Here is a 26027-nt window from a genome sequence, read left to right on the forward strand (position 1 = left end):
CCCTTTACCACATGGTGCTCTGCTCATCACCATTGAAGCCAGCTCCCTTTACACCAACATCCCCAATGCCCATGACCTTACTGATATTGAACACCACCTTTCCCAATGCCCAACAGATTACAAACCAACACCCTCCTTCCTAGTCACTATGACGAACTATATCCACTCCCACAATTACTTCTCCTTTGGAGGCATTACCTACAAACAAATCTGAGGTACAGCTATGGGCACCCACATGGCACCATCCTATGCCAACCTATTCATGGGCCATCTAGAGGAATCCTTCCAAAACACCCAGAATCCTAAACCCCTCACCTGGTTTAGAGTCACTGATGACATCTTTGCGATGGTTCGATGGTGAAGACACCCTATCCACATTCCTCCAGAGCCTCAACAGCTTCTCCCCCATTTGCTACACCTGGTCCTACTCAACCCAACAAGCCACCTTCCTAGATGTTGACCTCCACCTCAAAGATGGATACATCAGTACTTCTTTCCATATCAGACCTACTAACCACCAGCACTACCTCCATTTCGACAGCTGCCACCCTTTCCGTACCAAGAAGTCCCTCCCATACAGCCTAGTCACCCATAGTCATCACATATGCAGTGAGGAGCAGTCCCTCTCAAAATATATCAAGGGTCTCCCAGAAGCCTTCACAGACTGTAATTATCTTCCCAACCCTGTAGATAACAAATCTCCTGTGCCTTATTTTTTCAGTCTCCCACCACCTCCCAAAGTCTCACTGTCTGGCCACAGAGGAGCATTCCCCTCATAACTCAGCACCACCCAGGACTGGGGCAACTGAATTACATTCTCCACCAGGGATTCGACTACCTCTCATCATCGCCTTAAATGAGAAATGTCCAGCTCACTATCTTTCCCACGCCTCCCACAGTAGTATTCTGCCGTCCACCGAACTTACACTATATACTCATCCATCCTTATACAACCCCTGCTCCCAACCCCTTACCTCATGGCTCATACCCCTGTATTAGACCCAGATGCAAGACCTGTCCCATGCATCCTCCCACCACCACCTACTAAAGTCCAGTCATAAACATCACCTATCCCATCAAAGGCAGGGCTACCTGTGAAACGAGTCAGATGATCTATAGGCTAAGCTGCAATCACTATGCTGCATTCTATGTGGGCATGACAGCCAACAAACTGTCTGCCTGCATGAATGGCCACTGACAAACTGTGGTCAAGAAACAAGTGGACCACACTGTTGCTGAGCACGCTGCCAAGCATGACATTCTTCATTTCAATGACTGTTTCACGGCCTTTGCCATATGGATCCTTCCCACCGACACCAGCTTTTCTGAACTGTGCAGGTAGGAACTTTCCCTGCAATATATCCTATGTTCTCATAAGCCTACTGGCCTCAACCTCCTTTAGTTGTTGTCCTCATCCATCCAGCCCCTTCCCTGTTCCCATTCCAGTGTCCAGCTACCCCGCTATCCCTTACCCTCCCCGCCCCAGCCTCCTCCTTACTCCCACCCAGTCATCACTCTCATCATGCACTAGTGCTGCTGCTCGCAGTGTGGCTTCAGTTGCCTGAGACTGCAGTTGTGTATGTGTGTGTCTCATCTGTTTTTGATGAAGGCCAAAAGCTTTATTTGTGACAGTCTTTCTGTTGTGCCTATCAGCGATCAGCATCTCCACTACATGGTGAGTGGCAACTTTCCTTTTCATAATGTTGTTACCTTTGTTTACAAGTCATTCATCAACCCTGTCCACCCCATACTTTGTTGTATTGTAGAATTTTATGGTTTCAGGTTTCTTCTTTCTTTAAAGTTACTTCAGCGTGCAGAGTACTCAGAAGAAAAACATTTTTATGCTTCTTTCCTTGGTATACTGTGGATCCTACTTCAGCATTTGGCTTCCTTACCTCATCAGCAATTTCACAATGGATGTTGTTCATTGTACAAACAATTAAAATGTTCTTCTCTTTGAACTTCATAGCAAGCTGAAAAGATATGAGGAAGTTGGATGTTGTCACATTTCTTCCTTGATTCAGAAATGGCTCCCCAAGATGCAGACGATGTTGAATTTGTTTGCTGTCAGGCTTTCAGCTCTGGTTTATTTTTCACCAAATCGGAGAATGGCGAAAAGTCCTGATGTCTGTCATCCACAGACAATCCTTTTGCACAAATGATAGGTGTCAATTTTTTCCAGTTTTCAAGTGACATGGTCCCCTCCGATTCAGCATCAGAACTCTCTAAGAGATGTAACATTTTTTCATCAGAAAGTCCACAGTTACGAGACATGTTTTATAACATCTTTCATGGACAAAGAATATTACAAGAATGGCACAATGTAATCTGTGGCTGACTGTAATGTCTGTGTGCCAATATGGAATAGTGAGCAGCAACAAATCTGCATGATTGCTGATTACTGCTTCTTCATTGTTGGATTATCTAGATATATTGAGAAGATAAATTACAACAGTGTCAAATTGACCCCGTCCACCATTCTAGTGTTACAGAGAGCAGAGAATGAAAGAATAAGCTTTATGAAACTAAAAAAATAACTTTATTGTGAAATGAAAATAAGACCAGAATCAATATGAAGGCAGTATGTTAAAAAATACAGACGTTGGAATCAAAATCTGCTACTGGGTAACATTCAGTGCCATACTGCTCCTCTCTCTACATGGTAACATACTTGAATCCTCATTGTTGTCCAAAAGGTAACCACGACTTTGCTGTTCAAGCCTGTCCACGGATGGTGGTCCTCCTGAGGCCATCCAGTGTGTAAGGAGGGTTGCTGTGACAGGGCACTGCACTTGTTTTCTGCTCCCAAGTACACTCAGTTGAGTTCATTTCAGTAAATAATAGAGATCATTCCCTGTGACCAATTTTTGCCACTGTGAACAGCAATTTATGAGTACATTACCACCAGCCAACTGTACATCTGAACAAACAGCCATTGCCAAACTGTGGTCAAGAGCAGAAATGAGCAACCAGTAGTGGAACACGGCAGTGAGCACAACTTGGTCAATTTCAGTGGCTGTTTCACAGGCCATGCCACCTGGATCCCCCCCCAGCATGAGCTTTTCTGAACAATGAAGACAGGAGTTCTTCATGCAACAAATCCTTCATTCGCATATTCTTCCTGACCCTCTGCACCCAAACCCTCTTCCCTACAGTCTTTCCTTCCTGTTATATCATCCCCTCCTGGTCCCTTCTCCCATATCATCATCATCACTGTGGGCTGCACAAAATCATTGGTTCTGGGATCTGTGTGTTGCAGTGACCATTGCATACATCTGTTGTCTCTCCCTCCCATTTCCCCAACCATCCCTCCAGCTCCTTGCTTCTTTTCTCCCCTCGCCCACTCCACCTGACACAGCCCTTTGCTCCAGTTTAGGTTCATAATTGGAGAGAAAGTGGACTGTATCAAACTGCACTGAGAATGCAGGTTTCCATTACACAGGCAGTTGTACACGGCCAGTTCCAGTCATCAGAAGAATATTAAGAAAGAGGTTTCTGATGAAAGGAGCACGAACTATGTAGAACATAAGAATTGCGAAAAGCTTTGTAGTTTATACAAAATTACCAAAGAGTGGCAGAAAATAATTAATGATGTCTCAGTTAAATAACAGCAGATTACATTTGTCAAAATTATTGTCTGTAATGAAAAACAGTAACTGTGAGCAAAACTGACACTTATCGTGTTCAAAGTAAAAACAGTCCACAGCAACTGATTGCTTCACCATGTATGTTCACCAATTATGACAGCCTCAAACTGTTAACCATTCTGAAGGCTGGTGTGCTGTAAGTTAGGATGGCTGGCTGCAAAGGAAACTCTCATGTTGTGAAACCAAAACAACATGGGAAGTGTACGATAATTGCCTCCACAAAGCCTAACTGTTGCCTAAGAGGGAGCCATTCTAGTCCTACAAGGATTCTCTCTTGTGTGTTTAAGATCATAGGGGTTGAAAACCTTATGGGTAGGAATATATTTTATTCATGCAGTGCAACTAGAGTTTTATAATAAGATGTGCACTATTAACAGCACGAGATGCTTCAGTGGTTCATAGGCATCGTGCCAGATAATGTTGTGAAAGCTGCACAATATTTCAACAAGATGGCTGCTTGTCATCTACAGATGTTCACTGAGGTATTACTGTTGTGGCTCGCCAATATATGTGCCGGTGTGCTAGAAAAGAATGATCATAGATGAATTGTAGAAGACGTCAACATCCTTACCTCCTGCTGCAGAAATAGCCCTTGGTTTTTGCATGCATAAAAATGGGCCGCAGACTTTGCACACCTATGCAGGTAAAGTGCAGCCACAAGACAAGGACCCAACTTGCACATAGTCGAGGTGTTGGTGCCCAGCTTAATCGTCTTCAATACCCCATCTGTGTTGACTCACTGGATTTGTTTATCTGTGGCAGATGATGCCTTAGTACCGCCAGTGCTGGTTCCCATGCTTTGCTATTGAAACCCCTGGTCTTTGTCGATAATGTCATTAAGTATACATATTTTGACTACTTCTTTAATGCTGGAGGCAGATGATGGAATCTTAGTCTCTCTATAGTTCATGCCATGAACCATGTCAAAGCAGTGTTTAGCAAAGTCAGATTTTTCTGCCCTATGTTCATTGCATCTACCTTTAGCACTGCAATACATATGGTCAATGTACAGTTTCCCAGACTGGCATGAGAGTTTATATATTCCTCATCTCCTCAGACTTAGGTTGTGTTTAATAGAATGCAGCATCATATGCACTCATGCTGGAGGACAGAAGACACACTTTATTTGATGTTTCTTGAATAGCTTGCCGATTTTAAAGGATATGCCACCAACGTACAGTAGAAAAATCACCATCGTGGAGTTCTCTACTTGTTCTGGCTGTTCTTGAGGTTTAATTTGTGCTAATTGAAATGCATTTTGAATCTGCTTATCAGATTACCTGCTCTGGATAAACAGAACAAGGATGGCTAAGCTCTGATGATATGCCCTCTAGATCTGAGAAAACTGTAGCCCCTGTGAACAATAGTCTGTAATACACCACTGTGTTGGGATGAGCGATGACAGCATGTGGATATAGGTCAGTGTGAATTGGTTCATGGAACACACTGTGACCTAGGGTCTTTTTTTCTATGAATCAAGACATCTAAAAATGGGAGGTCTCCTTTTTTCTCCACTTCGAAGGTGTAGCAAGTTCTTGGATGAAGGGAGTTATGATGTTCCAAAAATGAATGAAGTGTTGCTGTCCTATGTTATCACACCACAAAAGTATCACCTACATATCTCCAAAAACATATAGTTTTCAAAACTGCCGGCTGAAGTGCTTTGCCCTCAAGGTTTTCCATATAAAGGTTAGCTTTGCGGCCGTGCTTTTTCCTCATTGAGCATCCAAAGACAGTGGCGTATTTCTCCAGCAGGGGGCTCTGGATGTTGATGTCCTCTGTGATTCATCGATGATGACATTATATCCCTACCTCTTAGTATCTGCACTTTTCCACCAAGCCAGCAGAACTACAACAGCAATACATCAGTAAGCACCTGAAGATGATGAGATGTCTCATTGAAATACTGTGTGGCTTTCACAACATTATCTCTGACATCCATGAATCACTGCAGCAGTTACAATGTCGAGAAGGTCTCAAACAGCACAGTACAAGAGGTATGTCGATAGGGGAGTATGGATGGAAGTTCCATTGTTTATTATCAGCAGGACACAATCCAAGTGTGGGGCGGGCACATTTATGCAATCTGTGAAAAAGGCCGGTACTTATAAAAACATATTTTCAAGTTTGAGGTAAAAAGTGCATGTTAGCTGGTCAAAGATGAGATATTTTCATGGAAGGCTGTGAAACTGATGACAGTATAACAGCTGGCAAGACTAAACTTCGATGTTCTCCAAGGATGCTAGTCTATCAGTGGCCAATTTAACAGGAATTTTAAGAATTGCAAATTGTAATACAAGGTCTCAGAAGCAGCTAGAAAAATTCATAAATTTTGTAATTTTCTTTTTAAATTGGAGCTAAGGAATATGCTGACACTAGTGGAATTACAAGTCAAAGATCTTGTAAAATGCCCCTTACCACTCTCTCAATACTGAAGCATCACAGTATCAGTTTCCCTGTCCATGCTTACGTTGAAAATGTTTGAAAGTATATCAGAAAAGTTGAAGGAGCTCCACTATGTCTGAGAAATTTCTAAAATACATCTGATGGATTAGGATGATATGGTTCTGAAAAGTTTGGTACCACTGATCTTTTCCTTCCAACTTCTACCACTTCTTGGACTGGGGTGTAGAGCAGCTTTCTTTTACTGCAAAAAAGAAGAAGAAGAAGAAGAAGAAGAAGAAATGTTAAGCCAAAGCTGAAAATTTGTAGAAGAATTGAAGGGGTGCAAAATGAGTGGAACATCAGAGAAACCAAATGTGCAGAGTAGAAAGAACACCTCGGAATGAGACCAAAATGAGCCTTTCCAATTTGTCTGACTCTTTCTGTTTTCAGCTGCTGGATTGGAGTTTGTCATCCAATCAATGATAAGTTATTAGAGAAAGAGCCAGTTAAAATTGGGAATGGATGAGGAAAAGAAATCAGCAATGTCCTTTTCGAAGAACCATCCTGACATTTGCTTAACCTGATTTAATGAAACCAATGAAAACCTAAATTTGTATATCGAGATGGAGATTTGAAGTGCTGTCCTCCCAAACAGTAGTATAGTTGGGAAACAAGGAATCACAAAGAAAATCAGTCTTCTCATTTTCATAAAAATAATGATTTCTCTGATTACTGTGGTCCTTCAGCAATGAATTTTATTAGAATGGCAATGACAAACTATTGCAAACATGAAACCACTCACACTTTGGATAAACTCCATTTCAAAAAGTGAGTGAGAGCAGAAAGTATTCCTCTCTCTCCAATCTCCCCCCCCCCCCCCCTCCCTCTTTTCGTCCTCCTTTTTATCTATATTCATTTAAATTTGGTACAAAAAATTTGGAAAGTATTTGAACAATTTACTTTGAATTTTTATACAGAACTCTAATGGACATTTGGATGGACACAGCCTATATATTTTAAATATACAAGGTGATTATAATCAAAGTCAAACTTTCAAAACGCTCTAGAAATAACAACACTGGACAGAATTATGTCAAATTGCAATGGAATATTATTGGAGAAGGGGAAAAACGTATGGCAGAAAGAAAAATAGTGTGTAAATTGAACAACAGATGGTGCTGTATGTCAGAATCCGTAAATGAAAACACCTGTCACGCGCATTATTCATTGAAGTTGGCATAAACACACCGGGTACACGGCTTTTCCTCCATTTGCATCTGTCACTTTTGTCATGACTGTCTCAATGCAGGAGCATGCTCTGCTTGTAAAGCTGTATTACAAGAATGATTCCACTGCACACGTCACTCTCCAGAAGTTCTGGCCATTGAAAAAAAAAAAAAAAAAAAAAAAAAAAAAAAAAAAAAAAAAAAAAAAGTGTTGGTTCAATGACTGCCATGGGTCTGGAGAAAATGATTCAGAAATTCGAAAAGATGGGTTCTTTTCATGTGCAACCTGGTAGAGGGAGGAAAAAAAACTGATTTGACATCAGTGGAAACAGTGGCCACAGCAATGCAGGAGGAGACGAGTGGTGGCGTGCAAATGTGTAGTGCACAGAAAATTGCCCGAACATTGGACATACCCATGAGCACTGTGCGCAAAATCCTACGAAACATCCTTCTTTGCTATCCATTCAACATTACCCATGTGCACGAGTTGCTTCCTGTTGACCTGCCAGCAAGAGAGACCTTTGCTTTAGAATTTCTTGCTAGCATGGAAGAGGACAATGATTGGCCATAGAAGATTTTGTTGACAGACGAAGCCCACTTCCATCTGACAGGATATGTCAAACACACAGAATTGTTGAATATGGGCAACGGAAAATCCACTTGCAAATCAACCAGTACCACTTCATCCTGAAAAGGTCACTGTGTTGTGTGGGTTTACGGCATCATTTATCATAGGGCCATATTTTTTCAAAGAGACAGGTGCTTCTGGTCCTGTTACCTGTATCATCACCGGTAAGCGCTGAGCGTCTTTTGCGCAACCATGTCATTCCAGCTCTCCAACAATGTGGATGGGTTCATTTTCATGCAATATGGCGCACCTCCACACATTGAAAATCCAGTTAAGCAGCTGCCGAAGTGCCATTTCGGAAATGCTAGAATTATCAGCTGCCATTTCCCTACAGCCTGGACATTCCAAATAGCTGACCTTAATCCATGTGACTTCTGGCTGTGGGGCTATCTGAAAGATGTTGTCTTCAGTGTTCTGACTGCAAACGTAGCTGCATTGAAGGCATGCACTGCTCAGCACACACTGAACATGACTCCAGAAACACTTCAATCAGTTGTGGAACATGTTCTTTCTCGATTTCAACTTATTGCATATTGAACATGTTTTGTGTCAATCACATGGAAATTAATAATCCGATTTGATTTTGATTGATGCTTTTTATGCAGTTTTTGGCCTCAGGACAATTAAAAATGTTTTTGGCCTCAGGACAATTAAAAACCAATGTGAGTGATGCTTTTTATACGGTTTTTGGCCATGGTGGATGGGCTTATGTAACTAACAGAATCACACCTGCACAGCCATGCACACCGAGTAGTACAGTTTGTTTAATGTCAAACGTACACCTTAAGCATTGTTGTATGATTCAGTTGTCATTTGTAGACCACTATTAAATTATGATGCTTACAGCGCCATCTATTGCTACAGTTTGTAACTATTTATTTTTCTTCTTCCATATGTTTTCCCCTTCCCTGATAACATTCCGTTGCAATTTGACATTATTATGACCAGCGGTGTTATTCCTACAGTGGTTTGAAAGTTTAACTTTAATTATATCCCTGATAATATTTCGTTGCAATTTGACATTATTACGACCAGCGGTGTTATTTCTACAGTGGTTTGAAAGTTTAACTTTAATTATAATCACCCTGTATATAATATGTAAGTATACAGGGCAAGTTACATAAGACAAAACACACTTTCTATTTTGCAAATGATTTCAGATATTGAAACAAAGTTTTACACAATTGATAGTATGCTCAGCGGCATACTGTCTTTTGTATGGGTAATGTTGTTAAGTGTGGAATCAACCGAGATACTGAAACCAGTGTGGTCTTTTAATGTAACTATATACTTTTAATTGCATTCAACAGCTCCTGGAAAGACAATTACAATGACATAGTGCTTGTAAACATTGGGGTTGAAACTTTTTACAAGATAATTTGAGAAATGTACTAAAACAGTAAAGCCAAGGTCGCCTATTGGTTGGTTGGTTTGGGGGATTAAAGGGACCAGACTGCTACGGTCATCGGTCCCTTTGTCCAAGTACTAAAAAAACACCCACAGAGAATAAAATACGAGTAACAGAATAGAGCACAGACGACACGGAACAAGAGAAACTGAGACAAAGACCAGACAAAACGAACTAAAAGCACACAGAGTGTGACGGTGGTTGGCCGACCAGAGAAATAAAAAAGGAAAAGCCAACCACTTGAAACACATTAAAAAATCAGTTTAAAACCGGAGGCCAAAGGCCAGAATCAACACAAAACAATAAGATAAAAACAGAAACACTCAGATTAAAGAATAAAAACCCCCTGCCCGAATAAAACGTAAAACTAAGTCAGCCATAGCCGAGTCATCTGTTAAAAGGGCAGGGAGTGAGTCAGGCAGTGCGAACGACTGCCTGAGCGCAGCTAAAAACGGACACTCCAATAAAACATGAACCACGGATAAAACGGAGCCGCAGCGACATAGAGGCGCGTCCTCACGGCGCAATAAGTGGCCGTGCGTAAGCCGAGTGTGCCCAATGCGCAGCCGGCAGAGGACAACAGACTCCTTGCGAGAGACCCGCAAGGAGGAGCGCCACACACCGGTAGCCCCCTTGATGGCCCGAAGTTTGTTGCGTGAAGGCAGGGCGCGCCATTCTGTGTCCCAAAGGTCCAGAATGTTGCGGCGTAGGAACGCTCGCAAATCTGTCTCCGGGAGGCCAACGTCCAGAGATGGTGCACTAGTCGCCTCTTTCGCCAGCCGGTCAACATTCTCGTTGCCGGGGATCCCAACATGGCCTGGGGTCCACACGAAGACCGCAGAGCGACCGCAACGAGCAAGAGTATGGAGGGACTCATGGATAGCCATCACCAGACGGGAACGAGGAAAACACTGGTCAAGTGCTCGCAAACTGCTCAGGGAATCGCTACAGATGACGAAGGACTCACCTGAGCAGGAGTGGATATACTCTAGGGCTCGAAAGATGGCGACCAGCTCAGCAGTGTAAACGCTGCAGCCAGCCGGCAAGGAATGTTGTTCGGAATGGTCCCCTAGAGTGAGCGCATAACCGACTCGACCAGCAACCATCGAGCCGTCGGTGAAAACAATGCCAGAGCCCTGATACGTGGCCAGGATGGAATAAAAGCGGCGGCGGAAGGCCTCTGGAGGGACCGAGTCCTTCGAGCCCTGTGCCAAGTCGAGCCGAAGGCAAGGGCGAGGAACACACCACGGGGGTGTACGCAGAGGCGCCAGGAAAGGAGGCGGAACAGGGAAAAACCCAAGCCCGCAGAGAAGCTCCTTGACGCGTATGGCGATCGGACAACCCGACCGGGGCCGACGTTCCGGCAGATGGACGACTGACGGCGGGAACAGGAGACGATAGTTAGGATGCCCGGGCGAGCTTAGAACATGGGTAGCATAAGCGGCTAGCAAACGTTGGCGTCGGAACCGCAGTGGAGGGACACCTGCCTCCACGAGTAAGCTGTCCACAGGGCTGGTGCGGAAAGCACCAGTGGCAAGGCGTATCCCGCTGTGGAGAATTGGGTCCAGCACCCGCAACGCAGACGGGGATGCTGAGCCATATGCCAGGCACCCATAATCCAGACGGGACTGGATTAACGCCTGGTAGAGCCGTAACAGGGTAGAGCGGTCGGCTCCCCAGCGGGTGTGGCTCAAACATCGCAGTGCATTGAGATGCCGCCAACACGTCTGTTTGAGCTGCCGGATATGAGGCAGCCAAGTCAATCGGGCATCGAAAACCACCCCCAAAAACCTGTGTGACACCACCACCGAAAGAAGTTCGCCGTTAAGAGAAAGCTGCGGCTCCGGGTGGACAGTACGTCGCCGGCAGAAATGCATAACGCAGGTCTTGGCTGCCGAAAACTGAAACCCATGCGCTACAGCCCAAGACTGCGCCCTACGGATAGCGCCCTGTAGCTGACGTTCAACAGCTGCAATGCCGGGAGAGCTGTAATAAAGGCAGAAGTCGTCAGCATACAGGGAAGCGGAGACAGAGTTTCCCACGGCCGCAGCAAGACCGTTAATGGCTATTAAAAACAGACAGACACTTAAAACGGAACCCTGTGGCACACCGTTCTCCTGGACGTGGGAGGAACTATACGAGGCCGCGACTTGCACGCGGAAGGTACGACGCGACAGAAAATTGCGGATAAAAATCGGCAGAGGACCCCGAAGACCCCATTCATGAAGCATAGAAAGAATGTGATGACGCCACGTCGTATCGTACGCCTTCCGCATGTCGAAAAAGACAGTGACCAGGTGCTGACGGCGGGAAAAGGCAGTACGGATGGCCGACTCCAGGCTCACCAGATTGTCGGCGGCGGAGCGGCCTTTACGGAACCCACCCTGAGATGGAGCCAGAAGGCCCCGAGACTCCAGTACCCAATTCAAGCGCCGGCTCACCATCCGTTCAAGCAACTTGCAAAGAACGTTGGTGAGGCTAATGGGACGGTAGCTGTCCACCTCCAGAGGGTTCTTTCCAGGTTTCAAAACGGGGATGACAATGCCTTCCCGCCATTGCGACGGAAACTCCCCCTCGACCCAAAGACGGTTGTAAAGATCGAGAAGGCGCCGCTGGCAGTCCACTGAAAGGTGCTTCAGCATCTGACAGTGGATGCCATCTGGCCCAGGAGCGGTATCAGGGCAAGCAGCGAGGGCACTGCGAAATTCCCACTCACTAAATGGAGCATTGTACGATTCTGGATGGTGGGTGCGAAACGAAAGGCTCCGGCGTTCCATCTGCTCTTTAATGGAGCGGAAGGCCTGGGGGTAATTCGCAGAAGCGGAACTCACAGCAAAATGCTCTGCTAAGCGATTGGCAATGACGTCGGAGTCAGTACAAACTGCTCCATTCAGTGAGAGCGCAGGGACGCTGGCAGGTGGCCGATAGCCGTAGACGCGTCGAATCTTGGCCCAGACCTGCGATGGAGTGACATGGAGGCCAATTGTGGACACATACCGCTCCCAGCACTCCTTCTTGCCTTGGCGGATAAGGAGGTGGGCCCGCACACGCAGCCGTTTGAAGGCGATAAGGTGGTCGAGGGAGGGGTGTCGCTTGTGACGCTGGAGCGCCCGCCGGCGATCTTTAATCGCTTCAGCGATCTCAGGCGACCACCAAGGCACAGTCCGCCGCCGAGGGGACCCAGAAGAACTGGGAATGGAAGATTCGGCGGCATTAATGATGCCCGTGGTGACCGATTGAACCACCACATCAATGCCATCATTAGAGAGAGGCTCAATAGCGGCAATGGAAGAAAACAAGTCCCAGTCAGCCTTATTCATTGCCCACCTGCAAGGACGCCCAGAAGAGTGGCGCTGTGGTAGTGTTAAAATGATCGGAAAATGGTCACTACCACACAGGTCGTCATGCACACTCCATTGGACAGACGGTAAGAGGCTATGGCTACAGATTGAAAGGTCAATGGCGGAGTAGGTGCCATGCGCCACACTGAAGTGTGTGAAGGCACCATCATTTAACAGCGAGAGATCGAGCTGCGACAATAAATGCTCAACGATGGCGCCTCGACCTGTTGCCACTGACCCACCCCACAGAGGGTTATGAGCGTTGAAGTCGCCCAATAGCAAGAAAGGTGGCGGCAATTGGGCGACCAGTGCAGCCAGGACATGCTGCGAGACATCACCATCCGGTGGAATGTAAAGACTGCAGACGGTAACAGCCTGTGGCGTCCACACGCGTACAGCGACAGCCTCTAAAGGCGTCTGGAGAGGGACAGACTCGCTGTGCAGAGTGTGAAGGACATATATGCAGACGCCACCAGACACCCTTTCATAAGCTGCTCGGTTCTTATAATAACCCCGATAGCCACGGAGGGCGGGGGTTCGCATTGCTGGAAACCAAGTTTCCTGGAGAGTAATGCAGAAGAAAGGGTGAAGGCTGATAAGTTGGCGGAGCTCAGCTAGATGGTGGAAGAAACCGCTGCAGTTCCACTGGAGGATGGTGTTGTCCATGGCTGGGAAAGGCGTGACGGGACTGGGAAGGCAGATTATGCCACTGGGTCACCTGTTGCCTCCGATGGAGCATCCGTGCAAATGCCATCCATTGCGTCCGCGGGACCGGCAAGAGCGAGGTCCTCAGCGGACGCCAGAATCTCCACCTCGTCCTCAGAGGCAGAGCTTGTAGAAAGCGGTGGGATCGGTGCCACCGCAATACCGTTGGTCTTGGGGACTTTCTTCTTTTTCTGCTTGTCACGCTGTGCCTTCGGCGGTTCAGGCTGCATGGGCTTAACTGGGTCAGTCTCAGGGACAGATGACGACCGCGAGGCCCGACGACCAGGGACTGGCGGTTGCTTCAACCACTTGCGGGCGTCCGCTTTTCCACTGGTCGGAACTTGCGAAGGGAGGTCCCCAAGGGATCCCTTCCTGGCGAGAGCAGCCGAAGAAGTCTTACGCTTCTCCGGCTGGGAAGGGGGAGCTGATGTCCCCGAAGGTTGGGAGGGTGTTGCTCCTGGAGAAGATGGAGCAGGAGCAACAGGGTGTGAAGTGCCCCCCACAAGCAAGGGGGCCGGTGGATGCTGACCGATCTTAGAGCCGATTCGGGATGACGGGAGAACCGTCGTTGCAGCAGCGGCGTAAGTTGACGGCATTGCCACAGGATGGAGCCTCTCATATTTCCGTCTAGCCTCGGGGTAGGTCAGCCGGTCCAAGGTCTTATATTCCATTATCTTCCGTTCTTTCTGCAATATCCTACAGTCCGGCGAGCAGGGGGAATGGTGTTCTCCGCAGTTAACACAGATAGGAGGCGGGGCACATGGAGTATCGGGATGCGAAGGACGTCCGCAATCCCGACACGTGATGCTGGAAGTACAGCGAGATGACATGTGCCCGAACTTCCAGCATTTAAAACACCGCATCGGAGGAGGGATATATGGTTTCACATCACAACGGTAAACCATCACCTTAACCTTTTCGGGTAAGACATCACCCTCAAAGGCCAAGATGAAGGCACCGGTGGCGACCTGATTATCCCTCGGACCCCGATGGACGCGCCGGACGAAGTGAACACCTCGTCGTTCGAGGTTGGCGCGTAATTCATCGTCAGACTGCAGAAGAAGATCCCGGTGGAATATAATACCCTGGACCATGTTCAGACTCTTATGCGGTGTGGTGCTAACGGAAACATCCCCCAACTTGTCACAATTGAGCAACCTCCGTGACTGGGCAGAGGATGCCGTTTTTATCAACACCGATCCAGACCGCATCTTGGACAAGCCCTCCACCTCACCGAACTTGTCCTCTAGATGCTCCACAAAGAACTGAGGCTTCACGGATAGAAAAGATTCCCCATCAGCTCTGGTACAGACAAGATATCTGGGCGAATACGTCTCACTGTCACGCAATGCCTGTCGTTCCTCCCATGGTGTGGCCAGTGAGGGGAACGATTTGGGGTCATAAACGTTACCTTTAAAATGGGCTCTCGAACGCTTAGAGACTGCTGACGGCTGGCCGCCAGCGAGAGATGATGTACCACGCTTCATTGCGGGTCATCCGCCCTGATGCCACCTACTCCGACCAAGGGCCCTCCCCACGGGCGCCACCCAGCCACAGCAAAGGCCACCTGGCAGGATGGCCATTGCCGGGAGTCCCGATGCCCCAGGGCGATGGGCATCTACTCCTTGGCATACGTGGGGAGTTAACGGCGCAGGCATCAGTAGAGCGATCCCTGTGTTGTCAGGGGGCTACAACCAAAAGGGTACATGGCGGCCCCACCACAACGGACTGGCTACCGTGCTGGATCTTAGGTGCAAAACTGGCCAAGGTCGTCGTCGCAGTTAAAAGAAACACTGCAGAGTGCAGTGTGGTAATCGCCCAAGAGATCGAAAACGAGCGGGACACCATTGCAACGACGAGAAAGACGGCTAAAGGTCTAATTGCACGACGGATACAGTGCACCATGTAAGGCGCCCTTCCCCAATTGGCTCGCTCTTCGGAATAATTTAGAAAGATGGAGGTCAAACCCGAGAGGGGACCATCACAGAAGGCCGAAACATGTGAGACTCCTTTTAGTCGCCTCTTACGACAGGCAGGAATACCACGGGCCTATTCTAACCCCCGAACCCGCAGGGGGTGGTCGCCTATTGCAATGTAAAAAATGTCGAGCAGAGCTCTCATGCCAGACACTATCATTATATGCTGCACAACAGGCTTACATTGCCAGACATTCCTTGTCAACAGATCTTGTGCCACCATGCGGGTGAACAAGTGTCGTAGCCAGAACAGCTTCTACATGTACTCTGTCAGCTGCAGTCTTCATCCTCGTACTCTGGTTGATGCGGAAGCTGCCTGTTCACACTAGTGACCTAATCATTCATGAAAAGTGCCTGAGGCAATGGACAGCTACAATGCGGTTAGATTTCCGGGCACCGCCGAATTATTATGAAAGCATTTATTTAACATTTGCCGTTAAAAATAGCAAGTCTAACTTCTGCTCATAGATGCAGATGTACATGTCCGCATGCAAGCAATGCTGGAGCACAAATGACCTGCCAATAGATGACACAATTTCTGCTAGTTCTGCAGTGCAGACACAAACAGTGGAAGAAACTGGATGTAGCCTGGCACGGGCGTGTTTACATATCAATAGTAGACTCTGGCTGACTTTCCTGTCAGTTTTAGAATACAATATTTCTTGGATTCTTTTGCGAAGAGTTTCACCCTCAAAATTAACATGTATTATATCACTGCACACTTCTTTTCAAACACTTTTGGTTGCCATTAAAAAAAGTATATCATTCTACTTTTTAAAAAATCATACTAACTTCAATATCTTGATTGGTGCAAGAGTTAAGACACTATTACATACCAAAGTATGTGCCTCTTAGTTTAACTTCATTTGCTGAAAACCTCGTTTCAATATCTGGTATTGTTCATGAAATAAAAGGGATGCTCCCTCTTACATACTCATCCTATATATGTAATATATAAAATAGGAAAGTTGTTACCAAAAATCTCTAATAGTTCTTGACCAATTTACCTCAATACCAGAAATCTCAAAAAGTTCTTGATCGATTTACTTCATATGTTTACATAGTTCTCTAATCAACATCTGGAAGAACATAGCCCCCCCCCCCCCCCCTCTCTCTCTCTTCTCATATATATATCTTTACCAATTTACATCCAGTTTTAACACAGTACTCTAATGAACATTTGGATGGATATAGGATGTATATATTTTGAATAGACAGGGGAAATCTCAAAATTCTTAACCAGTTTACTTCAGATTTTTACATGATACACAACAAAACATTCAGACACACATAGGCTATAAATTTTTTCATACTCACTGCAGGAAAGAAATCTTTTGTGCTGTGTTGCGAACATGCACAGTTTTTATTTTTTCCTCACACTCAGTTTAAACTACGATAGGACGGCATGTAACTGATTAGGCAAATTGTTTCTTGCATATATATTCTCTCTCCTTGTACATACAGTTTTGGACAAAATTTGTATACACAACACTGTCATTTTTGTTTTCTTCCTCGCCTTTGGTTTTACACAAAAAAGGAAAGCTGTGTTTCTGGATTATGATTTGAATACTACTATAGGATCTGAATCATCCACAACTTTGTAATCCTAACCATTCACAGATTGAAACTATGTGAAATTCTGTCACTGACACTACTATCCTCAAAGATCCAGCAGCAGAAGAGGTCATATACCAAATGATCCCATGTGATTAACTTATCCATTTTACATGACTTCAAGGTTTTGTTTGCAACAACAATAAACAAGGCTCAAGGTAAGAAAGAGGGGTAAGACGGCAGAGGGGGGAGGGGGGAGGAAGAGAGGGGGGAGGGGGGAGAGGGAGAGAGGGGGGGGGGAAAGAGAGAGAGAGGGAGAGAGAGGGGGGGAGGGAGAGAGAGAGAGGGAGGGAGGAGGAGGAGATGGGCATAGAGAAGGGGGTATGGAGTTTATGTTGTATATCAAATTCCCGTAAGTATTTAGCAAATGCGAAGCACTGCCGGGTTCACTAGTAATTTTATAATCTGCACCTCATTATTCAAGAAAAAGTAGTGCTACTGAATGTATTTTACACTTCATGTTCAAACAAAGCAATATTAAAACACGCCAGACAATAGTAAATTCATAATAATATACTTCGTGAGGAAATGAAGCTTTATTAACAAGGGGGATATATATTTTAACTACTGTGAGTTGAAATACAGGGTGATTCAAAAAGAATACCACAACTTTAAAAATGTGTATTTAATGAAAGAAACATAATATAACCTTCTGTTATACATCATTACAAAGAGTATTTAAAAAGGTTTTTTTCACTCAAAAACAAGTTCAGAGATGTTCAATATGGCCCCCTCCAGACACTCAAGCAATATCAACCCGATACTCCAACTCGTTCCACACTCTCTGTAGCATATCAGGCGTAACAGTTTGGATAGCTGCTGTTATTTCTCGTTTCAAATAATCAATGGTGGCTGGGAGAGGTGGCCGAAACACCATATCCTTAACATACCCCCATAAGAAAAAATCGCAGGGGGGTAAGATCAGGGCTTCTTGGAGGCCAGTGATGAAGTGCTCTGTCACGGGCTGCCTGGCGGCCGATCCATCGCCTCGGGTAGTTGACGATAAGGTTTCATAACTAACCTTTTTCGTAGGACTCTCCATACAGTTGATTGTGGAATTTGCCGCTCTCTGCTAGCTCTGCGAGTCGATTTTCCTGGGCTGCGAACAAATGCTTGCTGGATGCGTGCTACATTTTCATCACTCGTTCTCGGCCGTCCAGAACTTTTCCCTTTGCACAAACACCCATTCTCTGTAAACTGTTTATACCAATGTTTAATACACCACCTACCAGGAGGTTTAACACCATACTTCGTTCGAAATGCACGCTGAACAACTGTCGTCGATTCACTTCTGCCGTACTCAATAACACAAAAAGCTTTCTGTTGAGCGGTCGCCATCTTAGCATCAACTGACGCTGACGCCTAGTCAACAGCGCCTCAAGTGAACAAATGTACAACTAAATGAAACTTTATAGCTCCCTTAATTCGCTGACAGATAGTGCTTAGCTCTGCCTTTTGTCGTTGCAGAGTTTTAAATTCCTAAAGTTGTGGTATTCTTTTTGAATCACCGTGTATATTTCATCTTTCTTACCCCCTTAAAAACTTATTTGTTCTGAAAATCATAAACATTTTATTTAAAGAAAAAACATTTAAACCCTTCCTGCAGGAACACTTAGTATCATTACTGATTACTGAAATCTTTGTTCAATACCAGTCAGTTTTCACTGAAAAATGTACTTTTCATTCAAGGTCCGTATTAATATTATTTATTACAAAGTATTAAGAAAAGGTAAAACCAAAATGCTTTATTTAAGTACAACTATATGCTGAATTTTGTTTATGTTACAGAGACATACAGTGATGTAACATTTACAGATATTAAACAGCAGGTAACTAAGTCAGCTAAAAATTTCAGTGGTGTAGAGAATAATGATGACAATACGAAACTATTAGAAACTTTCACCTTATAAGCCACTAATTAATTTGTACAATTATCACAGATTCTAGTTAAAAGATACTGGCTGCTACCTGATTGTTGAACACATAGAACATTTACCCATACTTCTACGGCATTATAGCCTGTGTGGCTTCATAACAATGACAGAAGTGAAATTTCACTACTTGTACTTGGCAAAAAAACTTATAAAGAATCACTGCAAACAAATATTTCCTGTGGTACTCACATCTCAAGCACAGTTTTCACTTTTTTCCGTCTACTAGCTGATCATTGAATCTAATCTTGATTTTCATTACATGTCAAAACTTACAATTAAATTTGTTTTACAGTAAAGCAACAAAGACAAACTACAAACTTACTATAATGTAAAGCTCCTCAAAAAAGGGAAAATTTGTAAATCTGTAGTAACATCATATTATTTTTGGATAATATTTGCAGATGACACATTACTCACAATTTTCAGTGGATCTCTACAATTGACAAACTGTTACCAGTCAGTAAGTCAGCTCTGAATGATTTGTTTTACATTGAGAACTGTATTAACGTATTTGTTCTCCAACATATGGAATGATGCTTTAGTCAAGCATTCCCCCCCCCTCCCCCCAACCCAAGTTTTCTCATCAAGGGATTTGAGCCGGGAGGGAGGGGGGGGGGGGGGGACCCCTCATGGATACATTGTCGTAATGAGCCTTATACTGCTTACTTCATTTCAGAGTGAAAAATTTCTTTTAAACAGCAACCAGTCTTACTGTGATAGGAGGGAAGTATAGGAAAACTCAATACCAATTTTCCTCCAGACGTGTCCTGTTGTTCCACCTTTAGCAAGGTCCTGGGACAATCCCCCCCCCCCATTTCATTTTTTTAAAGAGTTTATTTCCCCAAGTCCTTCCATCACGTCTAAAAGACAAAGAAACCTATGGTTCCGACAACTACAATTTTTGTCACTAACTGTTTGTATCAGTATCCATTGCCTACTGATATGCAACAATATTTAGAAAGCAAACTTTTAAGCACTACAGTAAATATTCAGTTGCGAATGATCCTAAACAAAATTCTTGTGTTATCTCTATGCGGAATCACTTTCCCAGCTCTTTTTGTTTCACCCTTGTTGATTCACGAAGATTTGCATACCATCACTTCACTCTTTGTACTTCTCTGTCTGCTTAAATATATATTAATAAGTAGTTGTTGTTTAACACTGGCTCCCTTACAGATTCTCACTGCATATTAGTATTTTCAACAGGGTGGAAAAATATGTAAAATAAGCAAAAACAACCACTTACGTAAGGAGGATTGAAAACAGATAACACTAGCTTTCAAGCTCTTACTCTTTTTATGGTAGGATTATACACATTAACACACAAACAACCGCACAGACACTGAAACCACCTCCTCCTTTGCCCCCTTCTCTATCTCTCTCTCTCTCTCTCTCACACACTGTCTTGTCTTTGTGTGTGTGTGTGTGTGTGTGTGTGTGTGTGTGTGTGTGTGGGGGGGGGGGGGGGGGGGGGGGGGGGGGGAAGAGTCCTCCTACCAGAGAAAGAGCAAGAACTTGAAAGTTGGTGTTAACCATTTACTGTTATGTGTTTTGTGCACTTTGCACCAATCCTCTATAAGAATGCCATTGCCTTTCACTTATTTTAAGTATTTTTATCAGATTAGCTTTGCTTAATCTTCTTGTTTCGTCCTTTGCTAATTATCCTCCTCTGCTGCACTGGTCACATCATAGTTATATAGAGTACGCAAGATAAGTAAACCTATTAAAATGGGCACCGAAAATGGCAGTATACAGATCTACATAGCTAAATTGTGAGTCATTGTCCAGTGTTAAGTCCCAAGCCTCTTTCTGTCTTAAGAACTAATAACACATGGGACCTGTTTATGATGTTGGATCTGGTAAATTGGGACCTTAAGCTTGCTAGTTATTTTTCATGGGTGTCTGCTAAATTTGAACACTAAGTCTTTGAAATTTGTATTGTTGCAACATAGTCCTAATTACAACAACACTTATTCATAACAAACTTGCAAGGGGAGAGAATGGCTGGTGAGTACTTGTTTTCAAGAGGTAAGTACTGCCGATAGACATGTGCCTATCAAATTTCACTTGCTGAGTGGCCACTTTGTCTTTTTGTAGGTTTACATTATTCTCAGCTGAATTTTCCTTTTAATAAAATGCATTCATAATATGCATTTCCACTGTATACTTGCGGTGTAGGCTGTTGGAAATGGATACAACAGTAAACTTTTCCATTATATGTTCACCCAGGCAAGGTTTTGCTATCGCTTTTCCAGAAACTGTCACACAAACAGCAGAAAACTGATTATCTGCATAAATTCATTAGTGGTCAGTGAGGATGATTTGCAAACTCTTATCAGTTTCAAATACTGATGAGCCTCAAGATGAAAAGACATCCATAGTAATATTATTCCTAGAAAGAGTATATACATCTCTAGTTACAATGTAGATGCAAAAGCTGAAACTCAGCGATCAGGAAGTAAGGGACATACTAGTCAGTTACACATTTCAATATTCAAATATTTTGACTGAATTTCTTTATAAGTGATGAGAATACGTAACACTTTAGGGCAAGGTGGTTGGCAAGAGGACAGCTCAATGCATAAAGATTTGTATTTACGTGCCTAGAGACCAGAAAATGTAGCATCTATTTTTGACAAAATCTGCATCTATTTGTGGCAAAATTTGCATCTATTTTTTGTGTTTTTAAATGATTAGATGCACTAATTTGAAAGGTTATCTCGTTACGTTAGTGAAGAGGAATAAAGCCTAATTTCTTTGGAGTTTACTATTAAAAAAGTGCCGAGTGGGAACTTTTTGATTAGATTGTTTGCTCCTGCAAAAATGTTCAACACCTTTTTGTTCCAAAGTGGCCTTTGTTTTCTTGATTTGGCAGTATTTAAGCTTTGAGGAATGATAGTTCTGTTGAAGAGCAGCAGCATTTTGCTGCCAGTGAACTGAATGTGTCACCAAATTAAGGGGTTTCTGGACATTACTTGTCTTTTCCTGCCTAATTCAATGATTACAAAATCTGCAGACTACTGACTTCAACTTCCACTGGGCATTCATAGCTGTGAGACCCACTCTTGACAACACTACAAATTGAACTGACAAGGTATTTTGCATAGAAGTAGAACTGAATGTACGGTAATTCTATTTTTATGGTAAGGGAAGGATTTTGCCGCAGTCAAAAAAAGTTATAGATTTCGTTTTCCAGTTCCTACAGCGCAGAGTGCGGGCATTATTGGCTATAGTGGTAGATAGCCACAAATGTAAACAAACTAGAATTTTGTGCCAGACAGAAGGGGAGAGGCGCAGGGAAACAAGCCCCACCTCCGTTTAGCAGGGTAGCAGCCTAAAGCAGGAATGACACATTGTTACACAGATCGCTGATCTCTTCTGGTGTTGTAATGGTAATAATTGAAATCTGTGATAGACCAGGATTAGTTGCTTCACTTTTTCAAAATAAGGAAAGAAAACCACGAGCAATGCATGATGCAAGGCATTCTGGGATGGCTATGCACAATTGCTTGTCGAGGTTAGGACTGAATTGCTAACGAAGTAGTTCAGGCCCGACTTCTAGTAATGTTTGAGTTTCTACATTATAACCATCTTTTGAGCTTTGGATAACAAGCAAACATATGCATTTTTGTGTTGTTGTAAAATGCTAGGTGCCACAGCTGAGTACTAGTATGTTGCATTACGTAGTGTGTATCTTCAATAGACCACTCAATCATCCAGAATTGGCATGGTGCCGGATCACTGTGCGCATTATTACACTGTTGCACTCTTACACTTCTTACTTTGCAAACACCTTCTTATGCACTTTTATCTTCCCAAACTGGGCTTCGCCAGATGATGTACAATACCAGTAACTGAAAATTGGATTTTGATATTTATATGCAGAAAATAAAGCTATTTAAAACTATCTCTGATAAAATAGTTCATACGGATACAATTTGCTATGAAATAGTGTCTATTAAATAATTGTGTTTTTGCATTTTGAGGCAGAATTTGTATCTATTTCGCATTTATCACAAAATGCGAATTTTTCTGGTCCCTATACATGCCACTGGTAATTACAGATAATATTTTATATTCCTATCAGCTGACATGACACAGCAGTTGGTGCTGTCCACTGATTTCTTCTCATTTTAGGCAATTGAGGTGAATGAGTAATTTCACTGAGAAGCATCTGATTTTTAAGGCATTTAACATATCCATAATGAGTCACTATTATGGCTATTTCTAAGGCTTCAGTGCCAACACAAAATATCTGCCAGTTATGAATGGAGCAGAAAACTGTTTGCAGTGACATGAAATATAATTATTACAAAACAGTCTGTTCTTAATGCCTAAGATAGATTATTGCAAACTACAAATGGTCTGTAGTGGAATAAAAAGGAGTAGTAAAAGCAATAAGTAAACAAAACAACATAAAAACCTATTTAACAAAAAATGAAACTAAATAATTAGCTGTATTCAGTTACTGCAAATAACTTTTCAATTATTACATTTCTTTTGTGTTTCTAGCTGCATATATCTACTCTGCCTTCAAATAACACATTCAATTGCTAATACTGTTTGCCTAGGTCCATCAGGGCTTAAGGATACACCATAACTGCTTTGTGTAATTTATTGATGTTGCACAGTAATTCAGATTCCTAGAGAACACAATGCAAAAATTATACACATCTCCACTAATTATTGTTTCCACTCAGTAAATATATGTTTAATGTGAAAACCTCTACTTTATACTAAAATATGCCAGAGACATGGGCATGGACAGGAGGCAAGAAAGGCCGAGATAAAAAAACGGTAAAAGAAAACAAGTAGACACATAAACATCACATTGTTACTCATAATATCACTGAACTAACCACAAACAATAAATCATTCGAGATTAAATCAAATTAAATTAAACAACTTAACACACAAGTGAAAATGCAAAAGCATATAATATTATATAGGCAAGTACTGCTTCCAAATAAAGCAAATCTCTCACTATCTGTCTATCTGTATTATTACATTTATATGTGACCTAGAACTCATCAGTGATCAAAATTAAACATTTTCTGAAAGAATGTAACTGAATAACAAATTAACATTCTGCTATATTGGTAGACATGTAAAAACAACAGTACTCTGGTAAACGAGCGAATGACAGATTAAAAAATTCAACTTGTGAAATTCACAAATTATTTCATTCATCAATTTCTACAAAATAGTTAGCTTTTCAGGTACATGCATAATGTATTTCATTTTTACCAGTTCCTGAAATATTAATGGTGAGTAGGAACAATGCCTCATTCAAACAAAATAAAAATAAAAACCATGTATATTCATATTTTCATAATAATTAATTGCTAAATGTTTGTAACCAAATCTCCAAACCAGAAAATTGATACACTGACAAGACAGCCAAAAGTAACAGAAATGACACTGTTCACACTCGTGTTCTTTTCAAAATTACCAGCTTTACATTGAGTATTGCAGCTCTGATTCAATCTTTCAAAAAACTTATTAAATAAGTTTCTGTCCTGTGACTAAATACTAGCATATATGTACAGTATATAAAACCACACTTATTCAATATGAAGAATGTGGTTTCACTGTGCACAGAGTGGTAGTCATGAGCAAATGGCACATGTACTGCACTTAGATTCAGTACCTACATACTACGACACCCTCATGTTAACAGCTGTGCAGACCACTCTACCTAATAAAAGAAACCTGAAATCGGCATATCACATAGAAGTCTTGGGTTAATAACCCTTACCACACTAAATTTTACAACTTTTGTTTCTGATAATAAGGTTGTTTGCTAACAGCAATAACTGAAAGCTCAGACCATTACTTTAACTAGAAACTAAGCATGAAGATTAATGCACAGTGTCATATTGTAAACACAATGTGAGCCATTAGCCATTTGTAGCCTTTGTAAGTCAGGTGACATTAGCACCACACTAACATAATCCAATTAAAACACACACACACACACACACACACACACACACACACACACACACACAATCTGCAAAGCAACTGCTCTTAAGTGAAAGCACTGCATCTGAGAAATTTCAAGTTTCTAGGTAAACCATGCCTACGTAAATCATTTCAAGGTTCATGAAATCGAACGAAGTCAACCAGAGTGACTGGTATCTGTCCTTTGTAAGGAATTTTGTACTTTGCAACAGCTGTAGCTGCCATACAACGCAATGTGATATAGTTCACCAAATGAACGTTGTTCAGAGGATTCACAGCCACAAAAACAGCAGGAGAGTCACCAGCTCTATTTGGTGTGTCCAAATGTGCTCCATGGTCCAACAGAAGCTGTACAAGCTGCAAATAAAATATTATAGTAGTTAGATAGTACACAAAGAGCTAGAAAACTTATCACGCATTATGAACATACAATTAAATTTTATACCCAGAATTCATTTGAAATTATGAAAAGCACAGTTGCTACTCACCATATAGTGGAGATGCTGAGTCGCAGATAGGCACAACAAAAAGGCTGTCACAAAATAAACTTTGAAGGCATTATCTACAAACAAATCTGGGGTACAGCTAGGGGCACCCGCATGGCGCTATGCAATGCCAGCCTATTCATGGGCCATCTAGAGGAATCATTCCAAAACACCCAGAATCCTAATTCCCTCACCTGGTTCAGATTCACTGATGACACCTTTGCGAACTGGATCGAGGGTGAGGACACGCAATCCACTTTCCACCAGAATCTTAACAGCTTCTCCTTCATTCACTTCACCTCGTCCTACTCAGCCTAACAAGGCACCTTTCTAGATGTTGACCTCCACCTCAAAGATGGCTAAATCAGTACTTCTGTCCATATCAAACCTACTAACCACCAGCAGTACCCCCACTCTGATAGCTGCCACCAGTTCCATACCAAAAAGTCCCTTCCATAAAGCCTAGCCACCCTTGGTCGTTGCACCTGCAGTGAGGAGCGATCACTCTCAAAATATACCGAGGGTCTAACTGAGGCCTCTACAGACCATAATTATCCTCCCAACCTTGAACAAAAAATATCTCCTGTGCCTTGTCTTTCTAGTCACCCACCACCTCCCAAAGTCTCATTGTCCAGCCACAGAGGAGCATTCCCCTCGTAATTCAGTACCAAACAGGACTATAGCAACTGAATTACATTCTCTGCCAGGGTTTTG

The 26027-nt window shown here is 43.2% G+C and overlaps 1 protein-coding gene across 1 annotated transcript in view; it reads right to left on the reverse strand.

The window, feature by feature from the left end:
* Positions 1–23465: 23465 nt before the first annotated feature.
* LOC124605362 (protein fem-1 homolog A) overlaps positions 23466–26027 on the reverse strand; it is a 61371-nt gene continuing 58809 nt past the window's right edge. Inside the window, exon 5 of the mRNA XM_047136990.1 lies at positions 23466–25185. Coding sequence (XP_046992946.1) covers positions 24961–25185 — 225 coding nt within the window. The 3' untranslated portion in view covers positions 23466–24960. The remainder of the gene's footprint in view (positions 25186–26027) is intronic.

Source organism: Schistocerca americana, chromosome 3, assembly GCF_021461395.2.
Source record: "Schistocerca americana isolate TAMUIC-IGC-003095 chromosome 3, iqSchAmer2.1, whole genome shotgun sequence".
NCBI classification, from domain to species: Eukaryota; Metazoa; Arthropoda; class Insecta; order Orthoptera; family Acrididae; genus Schistocerca; species Schistocerca americana.